General features: G+C 33.4%; 2 protein-coding genes across 2 annotated transcripts; one reads left to right on the top strand and one right to left on the bottom strand.

Annotated features, from left to right (window-relative positions):
• Positions 1-2,061: 2,061 nt before the first annotated feature.
• Positions 2,062-7,236, top strand: LOC130809927 (ribosomal RNA small subunit methyltransferase, chloroplastic; the record flags this gene model as incomplete). The annotated part of the gene is given in 10 exon segments (XM_057675789.1): positions 2,062-2,354; positions 2,527-2,676; positions 3,061-3,117; positions 3,235-3,333; positions 3,880-3,975; positions 4,498-4,582; positions 5,691-5,743; positions 5,952-6,035; positions 6,177-6,287; positions 6,376-7,236. Coding segments are annotated over 10 exon segments (1,011 nt in total). The 3' UTR covers positions 6,442-7,236.
• A 619-nt stretch (positions 7,237-7,855) lies between these two features.
• LOC130809926 (uncharacterized) lies at positions 7,856-8,858 on the bottom strand. The gene has a single exon (XM_057675788.1). It carries the CDS (start codon positions 8,560-8,562, stop codon positions 8,059-8,061), a length of 504 nt encoding a protein of 167 aa, XP_057531771.1. The 5' UTR covers positions 8,563-8,858; the 3' UTR covers positions 7,856-8,058.
• Positions 8,859-10,985: the final 2,127 nt, after the last annotated feature.

The raw sequence follows: 10,985 nt of genomic DNA, 5'->3' as shown, positions 1-10,985 counted from the left end.
TTCTTTTCATGGGAGCCCATTTGCTAAGAACTCTACAGTTAAGCGTGCTTGGTGGAGAGCAATCTTAGAATGGGTGACCTCCTGGGAAGTTTTCCGGGTGCGCACGAGTGAGGCCAAAGTGCGCTGGAAAGACTTGTGTTGGTTTGTGGGGCTATTCTACAGTCTCCATGAGTAGTCACCAGCGGTCAGAGGGGCCGGGATGTTACACTATCATCACAGTCACTACCATCACCCTCAATTCCATCAACTTCACTACCAGCCTCACTGTGTATGGCTTCACTACCACCTTCCCTATGTGTAGTTTCACTGTCCCCTATGGACACCTCACCCTCAACGGCTTCATCTCTCACACTAACAGCTAAAGGAGTAGGGTTTTCTATGGCAGAAGGGGTAGGGCTTTCTAAATGGGTGGTATCCGGTGGACTATGGTCAGCTAGACTGTTTTGGGGATCACTTTTATCCTCTATTTTTTTCCCTTTTTTATCCACTTTTAGAGCCCTTCTAGTAGGTAACTTCCCTCTTCAAATATCACTTTTACCTAAAAGTTTATCAGACAAATATTTATTGATCTTTATACATAGCTCATCATCATCTGCATCCCTAACAACAAACACTTTAACAATTTTCATTTTTGCCACAATTTCAGCCATTTCCATAACTAATTCATCACTATTAACCCTACGCAGCCCCCCTTCAAATATATTAGAATTATGAAGCAAATAGTACAATTGATGCTCATAATTAACCCCAAGAGTAGTAACTACCAAATCATCAAGATCAAACCATGAAATTAAATCAGGGTTAAGTGAAAGGCTTTTATATTTCCCACCCACATAATCCAACGCTACCCCAATCCTTTTGAATTTACCCCCATACCAAAACTTCACTGTAAATTTTTTGAAATTATTAACCTATACATGCAACACATTATTTAATTGATTATCAATTTGATTCTACTAGAACAATGTTATGATTAAAGTATTAAAGTTTAAAGGAATTAACTTACCATATTGATGGAGACCACCAGCAGAACTCTAATTTCAGCAGCTATGAACCCTCAGCCGATGAAGATGCAGATAGAGATGAAGATGAAGGGATCTGAAATTGGAGATGAGGGGGAGGAAATCGACACAAAAATTTGAAGATGGAAAGAGAGGAGTTTGAAGAATTAAAGATGGTTTGAAAATACATATAAATGTCATGATAGAAGAAATAAATGTCATATGGTAATCAGTTAATTACTGTTTTTCAGGGGTGCTACAAGTAAAAATAGTGGAAAGATGGGATTATTCACAGTGATTCGTTAATAGATGAGATTATTCATGATAATTTTTTCTAAAATTAAAGGGATCATATCCTTCCATGTGCCAATTAATTCATCCATTTGTAAGTCTAACTCAATCAATAGGCTCAAAATTCGAGTCGAAGGAGCTCTTTGAATTGGAGTTTGAATTTATTTTTACATTTTAGTTATTTGAACACTTGATGCTAATCTAACACAAGTTTACGCACTTGAGTATTTGAGCCATTTTGCTATCTATTAGAGCTGTTTCCAACATTTCAAAGGCCTTGAGCAAAAAATAATTTATAAGCCTCTAAAAACTAATATTATGTTCTATTTCTTTTTAGTATTTGTAAATTTATCTATTATGTTCTTATATTCATTGCTTCATTTTAAATATATCCATCGATTAATGAAAATCACTAATTATCATTACTCCCTCAAATCAATTGTAGCAGTTAGTTTTTCTATTCTCAACGATCTTCTTAAAATACTTGGCATTGTTCTAACTAATATTTCTAGAAAAAATGTGAGGCCCTTATAAATCGGGGCCCTGAGTAGTAGCTCATGGAGCTCCCCTAATTTAGCCGGCCCTGTATCGATGCTAAAATTTTAAAAAAGAATTGCTCAATTTTTTAAATAAATTAACTTTAACTTTTCACGCTATAAAGATTTTACCTTTTAAATATCCAATTTCTTTTTTACAAACCAAAATAAAAATCTTAAAAGCAGTCCGCGTAAATGTCAAAGTTTTAAACGTAAATATTTTTGGTGTAAAGTTTTTTTAAAAAAATATTTTTTAGTTGAAGATTCATTCTAGTTTTGATAAATTAGTCATCACTTCATCACCAAACAAACTATAATGCTGTCATTTGCTCAAATCTCCCCGCCAAATTCAATACCATTTACCTTTAGCTTAAGCAATCAAAAAACTTCATCAACAATCTCAACAAAATTCCCCAATAAACGAAGAACCTCATTCATAGTCTGTGCTGCAAACCCAGATGATTACCATGGTACCCTTAAAGCTCTCAATTCCAGAAAACGTTTTCCCAGAAAATCTCTGGGTCAGGTTTGATGATTTCTACTACCCTTCCTTCTCAAAATTAAACAATTTTTTATTTGCAATTGTATTTGACAATTATGGTCTGATACACCCTAGTAGATTATGTTTTATTCATGGAGGCATTTCGTCGAACACTTGGTGATCTAATCGTTGTTGTTAATGTTTTTACTTTTTGCAGCATTATATGTTAAATAATACCATCAATGAACAGCTTGCTTCTGTTGCTAATGTGAAAGATGGGGATTTGGTTCTTGAAATTGGACCTGGTACGGGGTCCTTAACGAATGTTCTTATTGATTCTGGTGCTACTGTTTTGGCTATAGAAAAGGTTGGATTTTCTATCGAGATGGGAACGATATTTTATTGTACTTGAGCTGGCATTGATTCAACTATATCCAAGGGTTGTCTCTATATTTTTAAGTTTTAGTTCATCCCTAGTGCTTAGTTTGGAGAAAAATATTTTTCTGAAAACTGTTTCCCTCATTTCTCTTGTTAAGTTTGACAAGTGCTTTATATATAGATAGGATATTCTATAAAGAGACATTTTACTATGCCAATGCCACTTAATTGCATCTGCCTAGGTGGGGTTTGAGAGTTCGGACATATGCAACCCTATCCTTTCTATAGTATAGATAGTTTTATGCAATTGGTTGAAATTAATGAACATCATGGATTTTAATACCTTCCTTGTGTATTTATGTATATGGTGTAGGATACACATATGGCTGCCCTTGTTAAGGATCGATTTGCAGCGACAAACCGCCTTAAAGTAAATCAGTTTCTTATGAGTTTCTATGCATTCATATACAGGAAGCCATATTTCTCTCAAATAGTTCTGTAGTATGTGTATCAGAATCCACGATTCTTATGATTAGTCTCGATGCAGATTATACAAGAAGACTTCACAAAATGTCACATACGGTCCCATTTATCATCTTTGTTGGAAAGTATGAATTTGGAAGGCACGGGAACAAGACATGCCAAAGTAAGATCGCTAGTGTGCATTTAAATTCTCTTTTGCTTTTGCTATCTGGTTTTTTGAGTTATTTTCTTTCCTAAGATATATGTTCTCGAAAATTTTTCAAACGCTGTATATGCCTGTGATGACTACTTTTTATATTTTGTGATTAAATGTGAAGATGAATGCTTGTTTAATGCAAAATCTATTCTACTTTTAGAATAGCCGCACTGATGTGCTAGCAATGAATTTTGCTATAGTGCATTTCTATAAGGTAGTTATGTATGTCCTCTTAATAAACAAATTTTGTGCTTATTTTTTCTTAAGAACACAGAAAATAATCAATTAAGGAAAACCTCATCTCACCCACTCCTTTTCATGTGGGTCTGTCGTGAGTCCTGAGGTATTTGAGAGAATGTTGGCTATGTTCGCTGTTTGAAGAAAAATGGAGTGCTCTCGAATTTATTTGCTGTTATCGGTTTCTGACATGTGTACTTAATTCTTCTTTTTTTCCCCTCAGAATTCCAAGGCTAATAATTACATGATTACAGTAAACTGAATGCACTCGTTCAGGTTGTTGCGAACATACCTTTCAACATAAGTAAAGATGTGGTGAAGCAGCTTCTTCCTATGGGAGACATATTTTCAGAAGTTGTTCTTTTACTTCAGGTTTGGTTTTGTATTTTCTTTTTTCTTTTCAAACGTTGGTTCTAGCACTGTTCTTCCGATTAACAAAGTACATTCAGGCTTTTGAGTTTCCATAGCATGGTTCCACCCTTCTGTTTGGATATTGTATCATGATCTGATCATTTCTTTCGTATGTTGCTAAATCTTATGCTCTTAACATGTACATTTTCTAAATTGGTGAAATCCAACTAGCAGAACGATAGTTTTAGCCTTTTAATCAGTGCCAGTGCTCATTATCTTTAAGCTTTTAATTCATTGCTCCATGCATGCCTCTTGGTTGCTATTTCGATCCCCAGATTTTCTTATACTTCATAAAAGCATAATGCATAGTCCAACGTGTCGGCTGTGGAGATCTTCAAATTTTTTCGTCGTAGGCTGGATATACTGGATGCGAGAATTTCCTTATTTGTTCCTAATGTGATTCATAATTGGTTGTGCCATTTATCATACACAGACACATCTTCATGAATTCTAATCATGAATAACATCCACTATCCTTTCCAGGACGAGACAGCTGTACGATTGGTTGTATCATCTATGAGATCATCTGAATACAGGCCTATAAATATATTTGTGAAGTTCTATTCAGGTGAAGGTCATTCTGTTTCTGGTCACATTGCCATATACTAGTATGCTTTATGACACAGGTGGATAATTGGTAAGGATGACAGCCACAGAAGTGAGATTTATTTGAGATTTTGAATTTAAACAGATAGAATATGATGAAACTTTGCATTATTAGTGGCAATTAGACAATTATTATAGTTTCAGTTTGAAGATTGATTGCTTGCGTATTTGGACAAAATTTTAAGTTACCTGGAACGACATTCGATTTGGAATGGGGAACGGGAATGGGAACACGGAACATAACCTAGATTGACTCGGGAACGATTGGGTACGAGATACATTATGTATAAAAAATATATTTGAAAACAAAATTAAATTAAAATGATTATTTTGCTTTTCAAGTGGAGTATTTTTAGATTTCTAGGTTTATCATGGTTTTTTCTACCTTCTTTTTTTATTTAAATTATAAATCAACCCATCTTGTATGAGACCGTCTCACGATGAGACGACCTCAAAATTAGAAGTCCATAAGCTAAACGTTTCTATTATTGGGCTATTCAACCAAAGTATAAGGCATGTCTCACGCTGAGACCGTCTCATACAAGAATTTGTGTTTATAAATAAAGGCCGAAACACCTTTTAAAAAGGTCTTATAAACCGGGACGTCACCTTGAGCGATTTGGGTCGCGTTTCATGGTGATTGGGAACGGACCTTCCCGGATCGCAGAACATGGCTGAATTCCACGTTCCTTGTAATTACTAGCACAACTACACTATCATCTAGTACCGTGAAGGACATATTGTAGAGGCCTTCAAAGAATTGAAAGCCCTTACGTCCTTTATATCATTTGACGCGACTATGTGTCTATGTCAAAATCTTAATGTAGGCAAAGTGGGGTTAGCCGGTTATGCGCACTCATAATTTTTAATGCTTTAAGTTTTTACTTGGTCCCCAAAATTTGTTGAGTCTTCTGGTTTTATATTAAGTTGGCCATCCCAATATGGTTCAAGCTCCGCCAATGGCCATTGCTAGAGTGTCCGTTCAAGTGTGAAATGGTAGCATACGACTATTGTGTCAACTGTCATCTAACATCCAAACGTCTTATTTTTGTTGCTATTTTCCTTCCCAGATCCAGAATATAAATTTCAGGTTCCAAGAGCCAACTTTTTCCCTCAACCTAATGTAAGTGCCTATTTCTTCTGCTATCTATGATAAGAGTGTTAAAACGGTACATCAAATTGGAAGTGAAAGTTCCATTAGCCAAATTGTTTGAGTGGGAAAAATGTGTATGAAGGGACCTGCCTGTCACATAATTTACTATAAATGACTTGTATTCTTGCACTGGGATAATATGTATCTGGTGTAATGCAGAGATTCTGATGTTTTGCAGGTTGATGGTGCCGTGGTTTCCTTCAAACTCAAGCAACCTTCAGATTATCCTTCTGTCTCATCAATCAAGAGTTTCTTCTCATTGGTTATTCCTCCTCTTCTTGGTCATCAAAATTTGCTTATTGAACTTTGACTTATTGACTTATTGATCCATTACGCTTGATTATCCCAAGTTTTCTCCGTATTTATCATCAGTCTAATAATAGTCATTTTGTTGGGCTCTCAGGTTAATTCTGCATTCAACGGAAAACGTAAGATGATAAGGAATACACTTCAGCATATAGCCACATCGTCAGAGGTCGAAGAAGCTTTAAAAACTGTGGGTCTTCCAGCCACTGTAAGTAATGAAACTTTGCTTCTGCGGAACACTTGTTAAAGTCCATAACTTATTCTAATTCCCTCTTCGATGTCATGTTTTTGAGCAGTCAAGACCAGAAGAGCTAACATTGGACGACTTTGTGAAACTGCACAACTCACTCGTGAGCTCTTGACATAACCGTATATTCCTAGCGATTTGTAGTTTTCTACATACAAAGATTAGCTTCGAGGATACACCAAGCATTACGCAAATAGTCGATGTGCAGCATATTGTTGCATACGGAGGAGCCATTATAGTTGAATTTTGTGCTGATATAAATCCCAGGTGCAACTATCTGGGAATATAAAGCTTTTTCACTTCAGCAGTTCCGAGCTTGTTCATAACATTGCACGAGTATGTCCAATCTAAATCGTATTCTTGCACTTGCGTCTTAATATTTAACCTGTAAAGCGTACTACTCTCTCCATCACATTTATTTTGCACCAAATTTCTGGGTGTTTGACAATTGACTGTTGGTTGTTGGCGATTGGCTTTTTTAGTTGACTTGTTTGACCAAGTGGAAATGCTGGCTGTTTTTGTTGGCTTTTAAACTAGCTAAAAAAATCAGCTGTTTGTGGTGATGTTTGGTAAATTTGAGTATTGACTGTTGGCTATTTATTAGAGAAAAAGTGAACCAATATGTCAAAAGTCAAACCAAAAAACTAACTGGAGTAGCTTTTTCATTTTGGCTTTAAAGCTAGCTTTTCAGCTATTTTAAAAGTCATTTATCAAATATTTTTGGTTGTTTGACCAACAACAGGACAAAAGCCAAAATTCAACTAAAAAACTAAGTCAAAAGCCATGGACCAAACCCTCCTTCTATTTTGATTTCTCTCATTTCCTCCGTACTCTTTTTAATTGGCGAAGATCCTCACAATTTTTTTAATTCATAAATTCAATCTCTCTTTAATCTCATCTAGTCATTAATTTACCCCATTTATTATTTGTCTTATTTACTAACTATAAATTAATATATACTTTTCTTATTTTCTATAAACAATAGCAAATGAAATATAACGGAAGGTGTATTAAACACAATTTGATCAAATGTCTTGCAAGTTGTCAAGCATCATTTAAGCTGATTTTTGATGTATTGACACGGTATTTTTAATATAATACTCCCTCTATTTCTCTAATAAATTTCCATTAGTTTATTCTTTTGGTAATTTTTATCAACTAGGGTATTACTCCACCTGTGTGAAAAAATAAACGAAAAGATGGTAGTAAGACGAAGAGTAATACTGCCATCTCTCATCTTCAATTATTTTCGTTCACATTTATTAAGTGGATGATACTATCTCTTTTTTTTTCAAGTTCTTAATAATTAGTCTTATTTATATAATAAAAGTAAAAAAAAATATACTATTTCTCTTTATTTTGTTTTAGTGACTTTATCCCATTAGCTTTTGACATTATTCGCAATTCACTCTCAATTTGTATTTTATTCTTAATCTATAAGTAAAAATATAGTCAATTGAAATTTTATTTGATTTCTCTCAATACAAATTTATTAATATCAATTTTTTTTAATTTTTAGTTGCTTATATAGATACTTATAGATTATAATAAGATAAAGTTATTAAGAGGAAGTATTACAATTGTATAAATTATAATACCATATAGATTTATGATCATACATGAAGCATTTTTCACACCAAAAGCCATTTTAATCGCACTAAAAATAAATTCTCCCAAAATCACGGTTCTATAAAAATAATAATAACAAAATAACACTAGAACACAATAAAAGCTAGGCATGAAATTGAAAAACAAGGTCAAAATCCCTCAACCGAGATTGACGAAGATCAAAATCCACCGGAACCCTAACATTTTCTCTACCCTCAAAACGCTGTCGTTCAATAACAGCTGCAGACGAAGGAGAAATCGATCTTTTTTGCCGTTTATTCTGAATGTAAAACAATTCTCTCATCTTCTCCTCCACATTTTCCATAGAATAATCCTTTGAATTCTGCTCTTCATCATCATCATCACCACCTATCATCATCGGCTCATCGGCGACGGAGGAGACGGAATTATCGGCGATGTTATTGTGGTGAAGAGAGAGAAACGAGGAGATTGAGAGTTGAGCCGAGGAGAGAGAAGTGAAGATATGACGATGGTGATCGGGGTTAGAAATTGACGGAAGTTTTTTCGCCATTGAAATAGCTTGTTCGAGTGATTGAATTAGATTTGCTAAGTGTTGTGGTAGTTGAGAATCAGTGATCATATTGTTGTTTTCGTTGTTGTTCTCCATTTACGAATTTTTGAAGGTTTTGATTGAGGTGAAAGAAGAAGGGGGATGAAGGTTGAAGATAATTAAAATGGTAATATCAATAAAATTTCTAGAAACATCCATAGTGAATTAACTATCAAAACTCAGACTCAAATTCTCAAATAAGACCGTGGGAATATTTTAGGGTGTTATTAAACATATTATTTTTTTTCATTCTATCGTCATCCTCCTCTTACAATTATTAATTTATTCCTAAAGTAATTAACAAATATAAATTACACTTAATAATACTATTAATACTTTAATGACGAAGATTTCTCTATATACATGAAATTCTCAGACGCGTTATTGTATGATATACGAATTCAAATACGGTATTATCTCTCTAAAAACTCTCTAAAAATGTTATTCGGTTTTAAACAAGCTGTTACTTGTAATCGTTTAACTATAGCTAACGAAAGCGACTACGAATCGGATCTGGTACGTAAATTTTTCGATTTGTATCGGTGTAATTTTTTTTGGAAAAAAAAAATTGCACAAACCTAATGTACTGAACCATGGTACAGTCGCCCATTTTTGTGCGACTGAACCATGGTCCAGTCGCCCAGTTTTGTGCGATTCAATTTAAATTTTTTTTTTAATATTTTTTTAATTATCATATTTTTATTTGTTATTATAATTATTAATTTTGTTTTTTGTATTATTATTATTATTATTATTATTATTATTATTATTATTATTATTATTATTATTATTATTATTATTATTATTATTATTATTATTATTATTATTATTAATGTTATTATTATTATTATTATTATTATTATTATTATTATTATTATTGTTATTATTATTTTTATTATTATTATTATTTATTATTATTATTATTATTATTATTATTATTATTATTATTATTATTATTATTATTATTATTATTATTATTATTATTATTGTTGTTGTTATTATTATTATTATTCTTATTATTATTACAATTTTTTTTAGTATTAGTATTTTTATTAATTTTGGTTATTATTATTATTTATATTTTCATTATTAATGTAATTAATTAATATTTATTTTATTTGAAATTTGCAGGAGTTTGAAAACTTTGGAGACAACGTAGATTACTCCGGTAGCTTTGTTACAGATAGAGAATTTGTTTCCTTAGATGAATTACATAGTTGGGTCGATGCGATAGCAATAACATTTGGTTTTCAATTTACACGTGCTTCTTATAAAAAAAAGGACGTTCTAGAGTTAGTGTTTATTTAAGATGTCACCGCTATGGTAATATTAGGGGTGATTTACATAATCTAGATAACGTTGCCCGACCTGATTCCAAAAGTAGAAGTTGCGGGTGTAAATTTTTGAGTATAGCAAGTAGTCGTAAACCAGGACAAAGTCCTTGGACGGTAAGGGTGTGTCCTGGTGAAAAAGGAAGACATAACCACCCATTTTTAGTGTACAGAGACGGTCATGTAAGGGCCAATAGGATCAATGTAGATATTCGGGAGCACATATGACAACTTAGTGCAACCGGCATGCAACCATTATGAATTTTCCTGGTTTTTATACTAGTATGAATCAGATATATAATATTAGAATCAATTAGGAGAGAAGAAATGGAGGGTAAGACTCCCCTTCAACACTGTCTTCATTAGGTGAATGGAAATCATTTTGTTCAACTTTTAATGAACGGCGATTCAGCCCCACTGCCGCCCATCCATCAATGTTGGAGAGAAGCATTTGACAATTTCACCAGACATATTGACACACATTTCACTAAGAGGATTATGCTCTGGAATAATCTACGCGGGCCACGACCACCACCAAGTAATAACACCGCTGACGATGCTGTAAATTTAGATACTCCATAGTCTTACGTGTTGTATAAATCATTATTTACTTGTATTATAGGAATTATACACAAGATTCAATTTGTATATAGTCTATACTTATACTACTGTGTATAGTGGTTGTTATAGAAAATATAGAAGACATTCATTGTGTATAGTAACGATGTAAATTATTAAAAGCATTGACGTAATCATGAATTAAATGTGATGTAAATAGCGTTGACGAAAATAAATACAATCATTAATGTAAAATAGTTTAAGTACAGACAATGAAGGGCCATGCCCTTTAAAAGTTTTCCATTCGGCAAATGAATCTCTTCAATCATTAAGGTATATTTCTAACGCATGTCGTTGACGGGGGTTCATATCCGCGAGCAAAGGAGGTAGTCTGGCCACTGGAGCGAATCGACTGGGCCATTCATTGAGGAACTGAAAAAAAAAGGAAAAAAGGAGTTAACAAGATATAAAACAACATCAAAAAAACACAAAGACATAGCATAAACAAGTATATTTTAAAAACTCACGTATTTAGCTCTGCTCTGAGAAGGACCAGGACCAGAAGTCGGGCCTTCGTTGGGGCTATGTATG

This window comes from Amaranthus tricolor, chromosome 4, assembly GCF_026212465.1.
Source record: "Amaranthus tricolor cultivar Red isolate AtriRed21 chromosome 4, ASM2621246v1, whole genome shotgun sequence".
Lineage (NCBI taxonomy): Eukaryota > Viridiplantae > Streptophyta > Magnoliopsida > Caryophyllales > Amaranthaceae > Amaranthus > Amaranthus tricolor.
The sequence above is the reverse complement of the archived record's forward strand: the minus strand, read 5'-3'. Positions and strand labels throughout refer to the sequence as shown.